At 40.3% G+C, this 19,271-nt stretch overlaps 1 protein-coding gene across 1 annotated transcript in view; it reads right to left on the reverse strand.

The window, feature by feature from the left end:
* The window catches only part of LOC311061648 (uncharacterized protein), a gene marked incomplete at its 3' end in the record, with an annotated part of 43,379 nt that extends 24,313 nt beyond the window's left edge, over positions 1-19,066 (reverse strand). The window contains exons 1-3 of the mRNA XM_084080339.1: positions 18,971-19,066; positions 18,698-18,839; positions 8,524-8,604 (exon numbers count right to left, since the gene is read on the reverse strand). Coding sequence (XP_083936465.1) covers positions 8,524-8,604; positions 18,698-18,812 — 196 coding nt within the window. The 5' untranslated portion in view covers positions 18,813-18,839; positions 18,971-19,066. The remainder of the gene's footprint in view (positions 1-8,523; positions 8,605-18,697; positions 18,840-18,970) is intronic.
* Positions 19,067-19,271: the final 205 nt, after the last annotated feature.

Here is a 19,271-nt window from a genome sequence, read left to right on the forward strand (position 1 = left end):
TTAAATGGCTTTAAGTTTCATAATACTATTCCGGATCTGACTAATATGACACGCTTATTGTTAACACAATAGGCTACACATTAATATAAAAATGTATTTGGATAAATAAAATAAAAAAGAAGGAAAACAAGCCCAATGTGGCTTATAATAATCAGACCAGGCAACAGTGCAGACGGGGAGATAGGCTAGAGCATATATTGGATCGGGGATGCGGCGGATGACGGCTAGCGCAGTCTTCTCTTAAAGGCAATGGCTTCTGGCACGGTGATTGGTTTTATCATTGTAACGCCCAAACCACACCTATGCATAATGTAACGGGGAGCGCAGGTGTTTTGCGGGGCGGGGGAGTACCACAGAATACCAAATTTTGCGGGGCAACGCCTCTTGCCTAGTGCGCACTCCGAAACTAGCGGTTTGCTCAAAGTGCACGCTGAATAGGACCCTCAATGTGTAGACTCAAATGTATTTATTTTATCATCTGTCTCCTCAGGTCCCCCGGTGCAATCAACACCAAACACCAGGTAAACAAAGATGAACCAACAACTAAAAATGATAGATTTTAGCCTAAAAGGTTTTCTTCTAATCAAAGTAATATTCATTTGTTTTTCTTTACTGTTTATTCTCTTGTCTCTGTACAGAGTGTGAGGACGTCAGGTTAGTGTGAGGAACCAGTAACTGCACTGGTATACTGGAGATGAAACACAATTGACAAACTAGACTGGGAACGATGGAAAATGGAAATGAATGGTTCGGTCGGTTCGGTCCCATATGCGCATAATAACCATAAGGGCATAGAGGTCAGATTGGTGGTTCTGGACAACTGGATCTCCATATGCCTACTGTATGGGCATATCGGTTGGATTGGCAGGTGGTCGGTCCGATGGTTTTCAAGATACGTGAACTACAGATGGACAGGCGGACACAGATGGACAGAGATTTCACACATTTATTGTAAGACAAAAATAAAACAGTTGTTTTATGTTAAATGCCTGGTTAAATGAAACAGCAATTATGAGGGCTTACTATTAATAATACACCAATTAATATCATATTCTTCCTAAAAGGTTTGTAACCACTCCCAGCTGTTGTTTCTCACTTAAGCTGGTTTAATTCATCTTCTAACTGTTTTATCTTCAGGGTCAGGTTCTTGTTGTCCAACTGTAACTCATTTCTCTCCAGGGTCACGTTGTCACATCTGGTCAGTAACTTCTTCTCGGCTATGAGAAGAGAAGGAGAAAACTCAACATTGACCGATTTTAATTTTCAAAGTTCTATTATATCGATATGCAAACAGCAAAATATCGTATCGTTTGACTTTGTATCGTATCAAATCGTTTTGCAATGCAAATAATCGTATCGAATCATTTTGCAATGCAAATAATCAATTTTATTGACACTAAGTTGTGCACTGTATTCAGCAATTTTAAGAAAAAAGAGAAAGAGGGGCTTAATTACTTTTCCATTACAAATCGCTACACTTGGTTTATCGATAAATGTGTGTATTCTCTGTGTTCATGTCAAGGGGCGGGTTTGTCCATATGTGTTGAAATACAATGTCCATGTATTTAGCAGAGAATCACTGTGTTTACTTATTTATATCCATAATAATACATTGTCCCTTAAAAAACCTGCACTCTCCACACGTTTCACACAGCTATCTTTTTTTTTGCTAAATAGTTACTGTATCGATTTTAAATCATTGAATCGTATCGCCATGAATTAACCAATATTGTCCATGTATCGTATCGTCAACCATATATTGTGATGCGTATCGTATCGCTGTTAAAATGTATCGTTACATCCCTATTAAACACACTTTTGTTGTACTGAGTTTCAATGGAGCTGGGAGGTGCTAACTGCTAAGCCACACCTCTCATTGGGCTACAGAAACTCAGGGTGTTCTCATTAGGAGTGAAAAGGCAGGGCATGATCAGAAATGACAACATGAGGGGCATGTGGCGCAGTCAGTAGCGCTGTCGCCTCACAGCTAGGTCCTGGGTTTGATTCCTGCCGGGGACGCTGTGGGCGCTGGAGGTGTGTTCTCTCCTCCGCGTCATCAGTGCCCATACCCTAGCTGGGGTTGGCGAAAGGGCCTCTCTGTGTGGAGTTTGCATGTTCCCCCCATGTCCCCTGTAGATACCCTCACAAAAAAACATGCGCTACGTCCTACCGGGGAAACTTCCCCCTGTCAGGTGATAAGAAGCGGCTTGGTTGCTCCTCATGCTACGGCCTTGGCCCCTTAATGATAATAAAGACCTTAAATGATTCCAACAGGGGAAACTACTTTTTCAGCTTGACCCAGCTGAGGTGGTCATATTTAGCACTCAGGGGAGCAATTAGGGATCAAGAACATCACTCCAAACTCTTGCCTTCTGTCATGAACCAAGCCCCTGGGCCCTGTTTCACTAACGCAACTCATGATCACAAAAAATATTTACCAATAGAGACATTTTATCTCCTAACCGAAACTACTGAAAATAGCCAATCTACAAACTCACAACACGTTGCTTTCCAATAAGTTGTGAGCTTGTAGATCGTCTATTTTCACAAGATAACAAAATAAATACCCTCAAAGTAGCATTTCATGATATCTTTAAAAAGTCATTAAAGACTTAATTAATGCGGTCATGATTTGTGTGCAGAAATGTAAATGAAGTCTGCATAAGGTAAGGCTCCAACCGGGAACCTTGTGACCTACAGACGGTAACAGTACCACCTGAACTACTGCTAAACCCAAACTGTGAAGAGAGAAAAGTTTGCATTTTCAAACGATTGCTATAGCGCCCCCTTTTGGCCTATTGGAGTAAGTTTAGTTTCAGTGCTATTTGAAATGACCATCTACCATACTGCAAAGTTTCATAAAAATGTGACTCTGCATTTTTGTAGTTAGGGGCAGAAGAAGAATTCTCATAAAACTGCAATATTCATTGGCTCATAAAAGCTTACATTTTTCTCAGTCGGTATAGGTCCAAAGTTCACGTGTAGAACGTTTCATAAACATTGATAAAAAATTCCAGGAGGATAAAGATTTTAACTGTTTTTCATATAATTCAAAATGGTGGGAGATCTAAAGGTCAGAGGTCATAGGCCAAAGTGACACATTTGTTCCTCATGAGGAGATGCATATGTATAGAATCCTACTATAATTCTAGTAACCTCTGTCTGTCTGTAGTGGTAGGTGAAGCTACCCGGTTCTCCTCAGTGGCTGGACCAATTGCTCTGATTTTGCACACAGCCATTGACCATTACCATCTGAACTTAACTGTGAAGCCCGTTTTTCAATTTAATCAAATCTCAGCTTCTTATTAGCGTTTATGTGTCAAACAATGTCGCCTCTCGGGTTGCCAGATCATGTGCGCATATCCCCGCACGGATGCGTCGACCGGGTATGGTCTAGTAAGGATAATTCCTTTAACAGGTCCATTCATGAAAGTCCTTGCGGTCTTGTTTCCAATGAGGGCCTGTGAGCAATTAGGGGTTAAGAGTCTTGCTCAGGGACGAATTTCATTTCATCGACACATTTGCTGGCCTGGCCTGGAATCGTACCTGGGGCAACCAAGGCCTCTGGCTCCCTAGGCGGGCTCACTAACCACTCAGCTATGGCCGCCTACTATAACCGTTGTATTACTGTCGGTCAAACGGTTCATGAGCTATGTCTGTTCAAAGTTTGCACTTTTCAAATTGATTGCTTTAGCACCACCCTTTGGCCAATGGTTGTGAGTTTCATAACCCTGTACCATATTGCAGAGTTTCGTAAAAAACGACTGCACGGTTAACCCAGAACTGCAAAAAGTGGCGGAAGAAAAAAAGGCACAGTTCAAAGAAGGGACCATGAGCACTGCATGCTTGGCCCCTTAATAGTCAAAAAGGATTGTAGCCTCTTTCACCTTATCGCTAGAAAATGTATAAGGCAACAACATAAGAGTGAGGGATGTGGTAGATGTGTGACATGGAATACTCACAGTGCGCAGTCAGACAGTACACAACCAGGATTATAACACGCAGCATCCCCAGACACACAGATAGAATCCCTGCAACACAAAGTATAGATTCTAGGTGTGTAGAGTAGATTGGGTCTTACGTTATTCAAATCCAAATAATCACCAACCCGCAGTGTTGCCATAGATATCTGCTTATTATAAGCAACGTTGGGCTTGTTTTTCTGTAAAGTTGCTTGTAAATTGGTAGTTGCGGGTTGAGTTTTTTGGCTTTCTAAAGCGTAATTGCTTATTTGGGCTTATTTCCTAATGTTTTTTAGCCTAAACCAGTGGTTCTCAAACATTTATCTTTCATGTCCGCGTACCCAATCTGAATATTTTGTGCCAGGGACCCCCACGCAAGATGTTTCCAAAATATTCCACATTTCACTTCTTTCTTTTTTTTTAGGTTAAAAAAAAAAGCAGATCTACAAGCTCAAAATGCATTTCACCACAAGGCATTGTGAGCTATTTTTTTTGTTTTCAAATAGCCGATCCGTATAGGTTTAAACGTTAGAGGTCCCAATAGTCAACATTTTTATGAAAACGGACGCTAACATAAAAATAATGTTTCTTTTTTTATTTATCCAGTTTTTCTTCAAAAAATGTCCACAAAGATCTTAAAATAATCATCTATTAATCCTTTTGAAGCCTTTTGGGCCTTTCAGCAGACTGATAAGGGTTTATATTCTATTCTATTCTTTTATATGCGGTGATTAGATTCCTTTTGCTATCAGCCAATCACATCACTGGTTCAGAAGGGTTGCCAGGTCTTGCCTTGACCTACAGAATACTGTTATTTTAAAAACTAAAATAAAGCCTTTTTTATTTTATGGTTCTATAAATCAGCAATGATAAGGGTTTACTATTTTGAGTTTTTATGAACACATTTCTGACAATAATTTAAATATCAATAATAAAAAAGGACTGTAACCTCATCCCTGAGTGAGTGATGTGGTATATTTGTGACATGTAGGCCTTATACTCACAGTGCACAGCCAGATCCATGATCACATCCAGCAGCAAAAGAAACAGCATCCCCAGACACACAGCAACTATGATAGCATTTTTTAATTTTTTAGAGCGCTGTCCTGAAACACAAAGTACAGATACTAGTGTGTAGCAGAGTGGGATTGGGATTTTACGTCATCCAAATCCACCTAATCACCCGCACCTGCAGTGCTGCCATGTCTGCTTATTATAAAGTTGCTTATTCTGTAAAGTTGCTTGTAAATTATTGGTAGTTGCAGGTTGCGTTTTTTTTTGGGGGGGGGGCTTGTTTCTAAAGCTTGTCACTTATTTGGGCTTGTTTAAGCCAGTGATTCTCAAACATTTATTTTTCATTTCCGCGTACCCCCATCTGAATAGTTTGTGCCATGGACCCCCACACAAGATTTGTGTTGTTAAAATATTTCCAAAATATTCCACATTTCACTTCTTTCTCTGTTTCTGATGGGCTATTTTCAAATAGCCGATATTCAAACAAATCAAGGTCTACTTATACTCTCCAAATGGTTCCAACTTAACAAACTGTCATTAAATATAAAAAAAACAAAGTTTATATTATCTGGTAGGAAGAAATACAACCCTAAGGAAGCTAAGCTCAGTATGAGGGTAATGAAATAAGTAGAGTAGCCTCCACCCCATTTTGGGGAATAATGGTTGATGAGAAATACTGCTGGAAAGATCACATCGGCCAGGTAACAAAGAAAGTCTCAAAATCAGTGGGGATTATCAGAAAAATCTACCAATTTCTAAATAGAGCCTGTTTAAAGGAGCTACACCATGAATTTAAAAAATAATAATAATATTTGATATCATATTGTTTATGTCCCTCAAACGTTTTTCAAAAGGTTTGAGCCTAAATCAAGCCTCAGATATACTCATTCCAACTAACTTCTCTCTGGCTTATAAAGCACTTTCACCTGCAATACCACATTGTCCTGTTTGGCACGGGGCGCTATTGAGCCAGTTTGTATGCATGTCATGTCCTGGTTCTGTGCGGAAAAAGTAAAAAAAAAAAAAAAGAAAAAATTTATAAAAAAAAAAAAATGAAAAAAGAAAAATGTTTTTTTTTTGTGGATTTTTTTTTTTTGGTTAGAACTGAAAAACGGGAGGAATTGTTCCCAGACGTGACGTAGGGTGGGGGAACAAATCTGACGGACTGTTTTCAGACCAATTTACATGAAAACCACAGATAGCCTATGAAAGCCTGCATGCTCGAAGTCGGGTATTTGTTGGAACAGAAGAGAGGTGGGGGAGACCAAAAACACACAAAAATGAAGAAAAAGTTAAAATTCATGGTGTAGACCCTTTAATAACCTTATACTACAACCTAGTATATCCTTACCTAACCTACTGTAATATTGTGTGGGCTAGTGCCTATTCTTCTTACCTCCATAAATTATATATACTACAAAAAAAAGTTTGTCAGAATAGGTAGAAATTCTAGTCCATGGGATCCGTCCTCACTCCTATTTTCAACACTCAATATACTAACTATCTTTGATATACATATCCTACAAACATGCATATTGACCTACAAGACAAAATACCAGTATATCCATCTCCCAGATAATTTCAAACTGTACTTCCAGCCAAATTCCAGCTTTCATTCTTACCCAACCAGGCAAGCAAATCAATGACATTATGTACCACCACCAGGGGGCAGTTTGCCATAAAATATAAAGGTGTATCACTATGAGCTCATTTCCATCTAGTAGCTACCACATCCTCCCTACCTACCTACAAAAGAAGCCTAATACGTACATTGAATACCCGAGTGGGTAACTAATAGACATCCATAATATTGTCACGTATGGATTTTCTTTTTTTTCACATGACTATAGTCATTTATTTTGTTTTGTCTTTTCTGCTCAGTATGTACTTTATATGTATTGTTTGTCCTATTTGCTTTATCATATGTTTCTATATTTTTTGTTTCAGTTTTTTGTTCTTTTTTTTGGTTTTTAATATTAAATAATTCATTTGTACTTCATGTAAAACGGTGAGGTTCTTGCACAAGCATAAGACTTGTACACACCAAAGTAATGATTCTGAAGGATGTACACTTGTTTGTTCAATGATTCACAACTTTGTCAAACTCACCCTGAGTGTGTCTTCCTGCTGTGTTGTCCCTCATGTCCTCCTGTGGTCCAGAGACGTCATGGGTTCTGGCATCGTCCAGGCACTCATAGATGTTGTCTGTTTCACCGCTCTGTCCCCTTCCTCCATCTCTCTGTCTCATTTCTTTATAGATCACTGTCTGTGTTGGGTCTGGCGCTGCATAAATACCTGTAGATATCATACAAGGATGAGAGGCTTGAAAAACAAACTATTGACTACAATAGTGTTTTTATTCCTCTCAAAATATATTACATGATAACTAGATACTGTAACTATGAATATACCACATGTGCGCATGCACAGACACATACACGCACACGCACATGTGCGCGCACACACACACACACACGCGCACGCGCGCACGCACGCACACACACACACATCTTTATTTGCGTTCAGATTTAACAAGAAATTCTTGAACACAAACAGTAGTAGATGCACAAACTTGGGAAACTCAACAATAAGTGTTTTAGGATACAAATCATGGATACAGGAAGCATCGTCTCCTCCATATGTGGCGACTGCCAATTATCACAGACACTGAGCAGAATTTAGCCAATGCCTTAGCAAATATGAACACAAGCAGTTTACATTTGTAACCAAGCTCTATAATAGCATCCTTAAGACGTTGGTACTTTAGCACCTTGGTAAGGAATGCCTCTTCCAGACTGTGGTTGAATATACAACTTACTTCTAAAATGGTCACTTCTCTACCAACAACAACAACATCTGGTGTATTAGCTGTAACATCTGAAAAGGCATCATTTGCAGTTGAAACACAAGAGTGCTTATACATTTTGGCAGATGATGAAACATATGAACTTATGTCCTTAACTAAAATCGATCCTGTCGTGCCTAACAATGTACATTCCCTTATATACATAGCAGCCATTCAGCATGTGTGACAGAGAGAAAGATTGAGTCTGGTTGGAAGGACCTGTAATCTGGCTTTGACTGTAAAGGTGACTATATCCTCATCAACTGCATAATCTTTGAATATTGTATGAGAGACGGTGTGATCTGCAGCAGGAAGACAAGCTAGCTTTCCTTGTAGTCCATTCCAGTGTTGTTGTTGTTTTTGCTGTTGTAACATTACAAGATACCTCCGTGCATTAGCTGGTGATAAATGATGTTCTGTATCACTAGCAGTAGCCCTTCCTGAGATGAAACAGTTGGTAATAATGTACTCAGAGACAACTACAGCGCCCGAGTCAGGTCGAACCCAGTGTAGGGATACTCAAGTTCTCACACAGACAGAGGTCATGGAGGTCAGGCCAATCTGACAACATCCCAAACCCAGTAGCACACACACACCTGCCCCTACACACACACACACACGCACGCACGCACGCACGCACGCACGCACGCACGCACGCACGCACGCACGCACACACACACAATAATGAATAAAAACAATCACCTGTGGTGCGGCGTCCTTTGCCGCCCATAGTGACTTGGTTTCTTGGGGTATTGCCCAGTTTGCCCAGCACATGCACCCTCCCTGAAAACAAAGAAGAAGAATCAGAAATATAGGAGGCACTGGCAACATAGCCTCCCGGGCCCTAATGACATAAACCTGAAGACCAGCTGTCAATGACATGTTTCACTATTTTCAGTTAAACACAAACAGTAGGCTATATTAAGCCTATTATTACATTTATTTGCTATATTCATTGTGGAGTGGAGTATCAGACCTCACTATTAGATAAGATAGTTGTGTTACAGTGAGAGCTAATAATGGTGGCTTCCGGCTACGATCATCATTATAATGTTCCCCAATACAGGTCTATTTGGTTACATTTGTTTACTCTCAGTTACACCAAAAGTGGTGACCTACTTACAGTAAGATTAGCATGATGTGGTTTGGACTAAAGACATCTTCTCTGTGATTGCAGTTAGTTTTGTAAACACGATACAGTTTCATTGAGTTATTGTTTTTGACCTGATGGTCAAGATTTAATATAACACCAGAGCAAGCAGGCAGGCTTTATTAGCTCAATGGTAAAAATGTCAGCACTTGCGCAGGAAAGGGGTAGAAAAACTTTTGGAACAAATAGAGACAAATGAGATTCTGTGTTTTTGAGCTACAGTACACACCCTGACCATTCAGCTATTGGGTCTTGAGGGCCGCTTTCATTTAAATTCACAGGCTTTTGTTTACAGTCTGCCCCTGTTGGTCACAATGTAGAAGTGACCAACAGAGATAACATGGTTCCTTAACTAATCTATACACACATTATTGGTGTATTTATTAGTGTGTATGGGAAAGCACACACCAACTAGAAAAAGTGCTCCTCGCAGCACAGGTCTCCGCCAGGTCAGGAAGGTTATTGAGGGCCAGAAATGTTCGGAATTCGCCAAGCAGGATGGAATTTGAAAAATCGGACGCAACCTTGTTGATCACTTGACTATGGAAATAATGTGTACCGATTTGCATGATGTTTGGACCAAATTTGTAGTAGTACCACGGTGGGTTTTGTGTCGTCTAGAACGGGCCGTGTTGCCATGTACTGTTTCCTTCTTTCATTCAGGTGTATTAAAATGTCAACGTAACTGCACACCTGTTTAATACCTGAAGCACAAGAGTGAACACAACTATGAATGAAAATAAAAGTCAAATATGTACCACACACAAAATATCCATTAGCAAAGCAAAGCAAAAATAAGCCCAAAGTACGTTTGTTCTAAGCTGGTCCACCTGGCTCTCATTGGCCACTCTCAGTCAAAAATTGCAACCAACAACTCCAACCATTGCTCGACTGTTTACAAGACATAAAAATCTGGATGGCCACAAATTTCCTTCACCTGAATGATAGCAAAACCGAAGTTATCATCTTTGGCAATACTTCCTCCGCCTCCCTTTCCCTTGGTACCCTCTCCCCCAACATCCGCCCCTCTGTAAAAAAACTCGGTATCATTTTTGATAGTTCTTTTAAATTTGATAAACAAATTGGTTCCGTTATCAAATCCAGCTTTTTCCAACTTCGTTTAATTGCCAAGGTGAAAGCATTTCTCCCAGCCCTCTAGGCTGGATTATTGCAATGCACTTTATTCTGGTATCGATCAATCGCTGCTCAGGCGCCTGCAGCTAGTTCAGAATGCTGCTGCGCGCCTCCTCACAGGCACCAAAAAACGTGATCATATATCCCCAGTCCTGGCCTCTCTCCACTGGCTCCCCGTCAAATTTAGAATTGATTTTAAAATCTTAATAACTGCTTTTAAATCCCTCAATGGGATGGCCCCTCTTTATTTAACGGAGCTTGTGGAACACCACAACCCACCTAGAGCCCTACGGTCAACTCACCTCTCTTTAATGACTCCCACAGTAACTGCTAAACTTAGAACCAGGGGCGACCGCGCTTTCGCCGTGGCTGCCCCCAGGCTCTGGAACGATCTACCCCTTGTTATTAGATCCGCCCATTCCATTGGGGTTTTTAAGTCCTTACTCAAGACTTACTTTTTTGACCTGGCTTTTAACCAAAATTAAGCTTTAACTTGGATTTGTTGTAATTGCTCATGATGTAATTGTACTTTGAACTGTATTGTGTACTTGTTGTTCTTGTTTTGTTGACCTGTACAGCACTTTGGTCGGTGACAGTCGTTTTTAAATGTGCTATATAAATAAAGTTTGATTTGATTTGATTTGATTAGCTGTGGTCATTGAGAGGCCCCATTTTGTGGTTCCACATATAGAAAGCCCATTCATTCAGCCCATAGAGGTTTCCGAAAAATATGTATTTACATTATTTTAAGCCTGGAACCAAGCCATCCAGACTCCTGGTGAATCATGACCCTAAAACATTTGATTCTGTGTAAACACATATTTACAAAAAAGGGTAGTTATTAAATATAGTATAGAATATAATAAAAAATGTAAATCATTTTGGAAACATTCTAACAACACAAATCTAGTACGGGGCTCCCTGGCACAAAACATTTTCAGAAGGGGGTTAGGGGACAAATACATATTAATTTTGGGGTCCATGACATGAAAATATTTGAGAACCACTGGTTAAAATAATTTAAATTTAAAATTGTGAAGCAAGCCCAAATGAGCAACTAAGCACAAGAAACCACAACCCACACAACCAAATTTTACAAGCAAAAATAAGCCCAAAGTACGTTTGTTCTAAGCTGGTCCACCTGGCTCTCATTGGCTCTCATTGGCTCTCATTGACTCTGTTCGTACCTTCTTTTTATATACCTTGGTGTAATGCAGGTTATCAGTTGCCGGATTTTGCATAAGAAACAAGCGGCTGTGTCGATAAAAACAAGCCCAAAAGAAGCAACTAGGCTAATTCTTTTCCACTTTTACATCGGCTGTTTGAAAATAGCAGATCAACAAGCTCACAACGTGTCACATCATGACATGTTGTGAGCTGTAGATCTGCTATTTTCAATATATTTGGAAAAAAAGTTAAATATTCAGTTTAAAAAAAAAACACATTTTATCAACACAAATCTTGTATGGGGGTCCCTGGCACCACATATTTTCAGATGTGGGTCTGCGACAAATACATATTAATCTGGGGGTCCTTGACATGAAAGAAATGTGGGAACCACTGGTTTAAAAAACATTAGAAAGCAAGCCCAATGAAGTGACTACAATTTAAAAAATAAATAAATAAAATGCTCATTTATAAGCAGACATGGCAACACGGGTAACAGCGTATTAGGAGCTCCTTAGATCTTGCCGTCCTTTGCGGTGACATCAAAGCGTGACGTTGCTGTTCTCCACTCTGATTTGAGTACTCCAATGGACCCTTCGCTAAGCCCCACCCACTCCACTCTGTGACTGGTGGTGCGGAGTTAGTCACACCCAGGCCTGGCAGCGCCTGGCAAACTTTGCTTCTCACCCATTGACTTGCATGTTAAATGACGGCTTTTCCCCTTAAAAATAATCGATCATTTCAGCAGCAAGAGCTTCAAAATCTCTTCTAAATCTAGTCAACAAGGCCTGCAGTAGGCTATGCACTGGACAAATGTGCATGACATGACATTTCAATGCACTAAAAACACGGGAAATGTTAGAGGGAGTAATAGCCATGGATACACGACGGTCGACTGTCTCGACCGTCATGGATGAACTTCAACCTGGTGTTTGCACTTTCTCCATTTACGGCCCGTACATCTACAGAAACGTTCATATTTCAAATATAAAGTGCTTATCCCATGGCCACGGATGTTACGTTTATGTACGGGTTCTCAAAAGTACCCGTATCATCCGTATTGTTCAATAAAAAGCATTTTAATCTGATCGGTGGCCATTTTCTCCATATGCGTTCAACTAAGTGTATTGCACTCTGATACATTATAACTATGAGAAAATGGCCACCGATCGGATTAAAATGCTTTTTATTGAACAACACAGAATATACGGGTACTTTTGAGAGTCCCGTGCATAATTTTAACATCCGTGGCCATAGCATAAGCAATTTATATTTGAAATCTGAACGTTTATATAGATGTACGGACCGTAAATTGAGAAAGTGCAAACACCAGGTTGAAGTTGATCCATGACTGTAACAGGAGTTTTCATGTACCCACCGCAGGGTAAGACTACGTACAGTAGCAGTTAATAAATAGACGAACAAATTAATGAATATACTTTAACGTGCGGAATTCGAAACAGGCAGCGCTGGGATTCTGAATTGTGTTACGATTACGGTGATTGGTATCATTGACACCACCTGGGCGAGTGAGTCGTGTAATACTTTCCCAACGTTAAGCTGTGTTCAACAACACAGGCACAGCCATAGCCTTCCAGTTTAAGCGCAGATTTCAGCTTGGGAAAAGAACCCTCCAGTTGTGGGTAAGTGGAATCTGTTGCTGGTTCATAGTCACCATTGCGTTATTGTGGTATTCCTGTTCTTGCTATTATGTTGCAAATGATTGTGTGTGTGTGTGTGTGTGTGTGTGTGTGTGTGTGTGTGTGTGTGTGTGTGCGGACACTCATTTGAAAAGATATGCCAGGACCCCCATAAGAGAAGATTGTTTACAGCTCTAGCAGTGATTCTCAACCATTTTAATTTCAAGGACCCCCCTAGTTTGACATGCATTTAGGCTACGGACCCCCATTTAATGAAATTTCTATCTCTGGGACCGTAATTTATATTGTAAAGTCAATGTTAATTTGAGAGTGTACAAAATGGAACCAAATGGACCCGGTTCCATTTGTACACCCTCAGAGTTGCAGACCCATAAGGGTCCCATTTGGTTCCTAACTATCCATCATGTAGCTGGGGACCCCCTAGAACTCCCTCAAGGACCCCTGGGGGTCAACGGACCCCACTATGAGAACCAATGGCTTAGCTCAGTGGTTCTGAAACTTTTTCATGTCTAGGACCCCAAAATTGACACATAATAATAGTGGAAAAAGTACTCAAAGTCTGGAATTCCAAATGTACTTAAGTAAAAGTAAAAACGTATTTGGTATCAAAATGTACTTAAAGTACCACAAATAAAAGTACTAAAATGTTAGAAAATAGCAGATCTGCAAGCTCACAACGCGTCACGAGCTTGTAGATCTGCTATTTTCAAATAGCCTAGGTATAAAATGGGGCTAAAGTGGTTAATGCATGTTTTATAATGTAATGATGTATATCTACAAAGTTACAAGTAACTAAAGATTTCAAATAATTGTAGTACAATGTTTGATGGTTTAAGTGGTTACACAGATGCGTTCCCGGTTTTAATGGGTGAAATAAAGGTGCAATAACACATAAAACCCCCTCTCTGCTCTCTCTAGATGGCGAGCAACAGGTCGTGGCACGCCCGCTACCCCGTGCTGACCTACGTGCAGATCATGGTGTTCTACAACGTGTTCACACCCTCCTCAGTCTGCCCGCCGAAGTGCTGCCGCATCCGCACGCTGGTGATGCAACTACTGCTGGACAAGCAGCTGGAGGTACAGTAGCAGCACACACAGTAAAATCAGAAAGTTATAATGGGGCGCTGATGGCCAGGTGGCAAGTACATATCATTGTGGGGGTCCTTTGACATGAGAAAAGTTTGAGAACCACTGATATTATAGCAGGATACGTTTAAAAAAAAATGTTCGGTTTAAAACATATATATATTAAAATTTTGGGTTTGGGGTCTAAAAGATTAGGCTCCAAGAAAAGCTTAGGTTCGGGGCCCCAACACATGCTACAAGGCCCCAACTACAAGCTCACAACGCTTCGCACTGCAAGGTGTTGTGAGCTTGTAGATCGGCTATTTAAAAAAATGTTGCCTTTCTTGTAATATTTCACAATTTAGCCAATGTTTGACCATTTTTTATAGTATAGTTGGCTACTTCTGACGCAGTAATGGTTTATTCGTTTATTTTTATTTGTCATTTTAGAGCTATTAAAAAGGTCTTAAAAGTCCTTAAATTGTAACTTTAGAAAATGTTCAAATACCCTGTATTCACTTATACTGTATGTTGGTTTGTTTACTGTTGAGTGAGAAAATAATGTTACACAATAAGCAAATCATCTGGGGACCCCCAAAATAATTTGGGTCCCGACCCCCAGTTTGGGAACCATTGTTCTACTACTCAATGCTCAATCTAGGCATTGTCATTGTATTGTGTAACTGCTGTTCTACTTTTATGGCAGTAGTATGGCATAATTTACAGTAATACAAACGTTTAAAGGTGGGGTAAGTGATTTTCTTTGGTCAAAATAAGTGTTAGATCTATATTCTGATAGTAATCATTGCTTTAGAGTGTTTGTTCAGTAACAGGAGTCTCCATGTCTCTCCAGCTCTACAGAAAATGAATTTTCAGGTCAAGATACCAATTTTATCCAATCAGGATAGAGAACTCAGACAGGATACAGATTAAACAAGTGAAATTGGAAGTGATGACACAAATAAATGAGCAGACACAATTGGAACTGGAACACTATACAAATTAAATAAATGGGCACTATCTCCTGATTGGCTGAAACTTTGTCACCTACCTGAAATAAAATGTATGTTCTGTTTATTAAAGAGCTGGACAGACTGGGAGACTCCTGTTACTGAACAAACACACTATCAGAATATAGTGCTTTAGCTTTTTAACAAAACACTTTTTCAACCCAAAAATATCACTTACCCTACCTTTAAGACAATGTAAAAATGCAATGTTGAAAATATTTTGATAAATCTAAATGGCGTTTTTTTAGTCAATATCTCATCTGCTTTTAGAAGCAATTGAAAATACAAATGATGTTGCGTAGCCTATACTTTGTTGATGCCCCCTAGGGGCACTGTGCTTGAATATCTGTCAGCTCTCCAAGATGATCAAAAGCTTAAGACTTAATGCCACTTTTGTTAACCAGCATCCCTATTCTGGGGGGAACGTTCAGCAAAAATAGCCGATCTACAAGCTCACAGCGCGTTGTGTTGCTATTTTTGGCGAATCGATTTGTGTAGAGTGAAAGAAGAGCATACCAAATGCGCTCTTTACAGGTCAGTTTTTTATCAAGTATAGAGCGTTTAAGTGGTCCTGAATTTGCATCCTAACAAAAGATTATTCATCCTAGTGTATGACGGAGGACAATTTCACGATAAATTAAAATCTCTGCGATACGATTATTGTGACAGTTGTGACAGGATATAGTATACGTATACAGTAAACATATTGCCTCAATTCACTGGCTCCCTGTACATTTCAGAATGATTTTTCAATGATATTTCAAGAAATAGCAGATCTACAAGCTCATGTGCCGAGCTTATAGATTTGCTCACTTTAATTAATGTGTGTTTGTCCTTCTTTCTTTCTTTCTTTCTTAGAGTGGAGACAGACTGTGCCGTTGAAAGGCTCAACCCGAGGATATTAGAGATGGAGATCTCTCTATCCATGGATTTATTTGCATGGGGGATTCCTCCGCGCCAACGGCCCTGGTCTTCCGTCTTCGGTGGTCTCCACCGTGGATTGATTGCTGGTTGACGCAAAATTCCACGACAGTGTGTATGATGTGTCTTCATTGATGCAGAATTCCACGACTGTGTGTATGTGTCTTCGGTGGTCTCCGCCGTCGGCCTCCACCGAAGACCTCGGCCAGCCGGGGGTTTCCTCTGAAGACGACTCTAAGTAGGAACCTCTTTTCCTTTTCCTTTGCTGGATGCTGCAGCTGCTTCATGCTGCAGTTTGTTGGATGCTGCTTGTGGTGTTGGTGTTGGATGCTGATTGTGTCGTATGCGTGCTGATGTGGTTAAAGATGTTGCTCTGCTGCTTTTTTCCCAGGTATTTTTTTTCAGGTTGTGGAATCAAACGCCGACGTTGAATCTACGACTATGTTGGTAGTGTAGTGTTGTGGCTGTTATTTTGTGGCTGTTAGTTAGTGTGTGTGAGAGAGATAATTTGCATTCAATATGTTTTTAGACATAGGCCTCTGTAAATCCGGGCATGAACCTGGTAATTTGGGGGGGGGGTGGCAGGCGGGCGTTCACACTAATCACATGACGCTGCTACATTTTAATCAATGACGAGCCACATTTTTCATTTAAAAGTTTAATTTCTTGCCCGAAGAAGATCAAGAACATGTCGATGTGTTCCAACATATCTGAAATGAGTCAACGAAAAGCACATTTTGAATGATTTCTTCAGTCTTCAGTGAGAAGATGATTGATTTGACAACACTGGACATCACTTATCACGATGTCTGGGAAATAGTTTTAGGCCAAAAACAAAACACAGAACAAACTAGAAAAAGTGCTTTCCGCCAGGTCAGGTAGGTTATTGTGGCCTCCTGGTAGCGCTAAATGTGAAAAGGGTGCCATTTCTTCTTAGGCCTTGCATGGCAATCGTACTCTGCATTAATGATTTGAGGCATTTTGTCCCAAAAATATGTTTTGCTAAATTAGACCTGCTGGTGGCACTATAACAGGTCAATGTTAAAAGGGTGGCATTTGTTCCTCAACATAGTGTGAATGTGCATGCAAAGTTTATCCTCAACTCGGACGCTGTGTTCATGATTTGCGGCATTTTGTTCAAAACAAGCCACTACTGCAAACTTTGGATGTGAATCTCAGCCAATCAGGGTGGAATCAGAAAAATCAAACAGATCCGTCTTGATCACATGACTTTAGAGATCATGTGTACCGATTTGCGTGAAATTTGGATAAAATCGGAGTCATATAAAAAAAAGAGTTTTACATAAGTCGGCCTCCTGGTGGCGCTATAAAAGGAAAAATGCAGGCCAATGACCTTTAGGGAGTGCGCATACAAAGTTTTAAACAGATCGGTGCATTTATAGATAAAAACACGAATCGGCCTGTTTTAGCGCCACCATGAGGCTGATTTGAAAATTCAAATGGCATTTCTTCCTCGGCCTAGTGGGAATGTGCGTGCAAAATCTCATGGAAACTGCATGCTGTGTTCATGATTTGAGGCATTTTGTTCAAAACAGGACACTCCTGCAAACGCTGGAAGCCATTTTTAGCCAATCAGGATGGAATATGAAAAATCTGAAAGACACATTTCCGTTTAATGACAATAGATATACACGATAAGCGTTCTCAAAGTTAGTTTGTGCTCTTCAGTATTACCTGAGATGGCAAAATCCAAGTGCTTTGGTTGCAAAGTTAAACAAGTCTCCGCCAGGTCAGGTAGATTATTGTGGCCTCCTGGTGGCGCTATAATAGGCCAATGTGAAAAGGGTGGCATTTCTTCTTAGGCCTTGCACGACAATCAGACACTGCATTCATGATTTGAGGCATTTTGATCCAAAAATGTGGTTTGCTAAATTAGACCTGCTGGTGGCGCTATAACAGGCCAATGTGAAAAGGGTGGCATTTCTTCCTGGGCCAAGTGGGAATGTCTGTGGAAAATGTCATGGAAATCGCACACTGTGTTCATGATTTGAGGCATTTTGTTCAAAATGAACCAATCCTGCAAACTTTGGAAGCCAATTTTAGCCAATCAGGATGGAATATGGACAATCAGACAGATCCGTGTTGATCACATGACTATAGAGATAGTGTGTACCGATTTGCGTGTTTTTTGGACAAAATCTGTAGGAGTAATAGCAAAAAATGTGTTTTGCAAAAGTCGGCCTCATGGTGGCGCTATGACAGGTTGATCTGTCATAGCGCCTTGACAGATCAAGGCTTCGGCCTGGCGGAGACAATAAATACTAAGATTTAGTCCTTCATAAGCATGAGGCATGCTGGGAAATCCTTCTTGGTTAGGGAGGAGTGAGGTGGGAGGGTGGAGGGTGGAGCACACACACACACACACACACACACACACACACACACACACACACACACACACACAAAAGGCAACTAGACTAGACACTAGTTCACATAATACTATGTTGAAAGAAAACAGCCAGCACTCAAAAATATATGTGCGTACATTTGTTTATTTGCCTAACCCCGGAAAGCAACGGGTCCACATTTTAACCTAATCGATCTTCCTCAGCTGAAGAAGACTGATTAGGTTGTACGCGTATGCGTCATAGAAGGTATTTCAAGATGTGTCTTTCCGTGGTAATACAATAAATATTCATAGGAGCATTATCCAGTGTGCAGACTTTTATATTTTCTTTCATTTTGACCCATGCCTTTATCTTACAACTTTTTATTGTGACTTTGTGAATTTGTTTGTTAATCTGTACCTTCATCTGGGGTAGCCTCCTGTGAGCTGGAGCCTGCTCCTCCTTCATTGATGTACACAGCGCTCTCCTCTCTTTTATCCTCCTGCCTCTCCTCCCTGATTCCTCCAAAGTACATCACTGACGTGTCTGGCTTGCCAGATATCTTAAAGAATGTCACAAAACTGAATTTAAGTTAATTGGAACAAGTAAATGTTAATAATGAAGATATAATATGCATTAGGTAATTACAATATAATGTACTATGTTCATAAATATGTTTAAATTTGATCTTACTTTCCCAATATCAGTGTTGTCCTACATTGGTCTTCAGCGTTGCGTTATAGACGGAGCTGATGTCTGTTATAGTCAGTCTGTCGAACCAACCCAGGCACGTTCGTTTGGACAACTCATGAACTTACACGTGCATGTATACACACAGCTAATTATACTCTTTACCGCATATGTACGTGTAGACAGGTTTATTTCTGTCATCTGTGGCAAATTCTGGGCGGGGAAAGTGAATGGAAAGTTCTCTCCACCTCCCTCAACCACTGCTATAGAGATGTACACTTGATCGATCAGCCAAATAAAATGT

The sequence above is a fragment of the Gymnoscopelus microlampas genome (genome assembly GCF_963454915.1).
Source record: "Gymnoscopelus microlampas genome assembly, chromosome: 15".
NCBI lineage: Eukaryota > Metazoa > Chordata > Actinopteri > Myctophiformes > Myctophidae > Gymnoscopelus > Gymnoscopelus microlampas.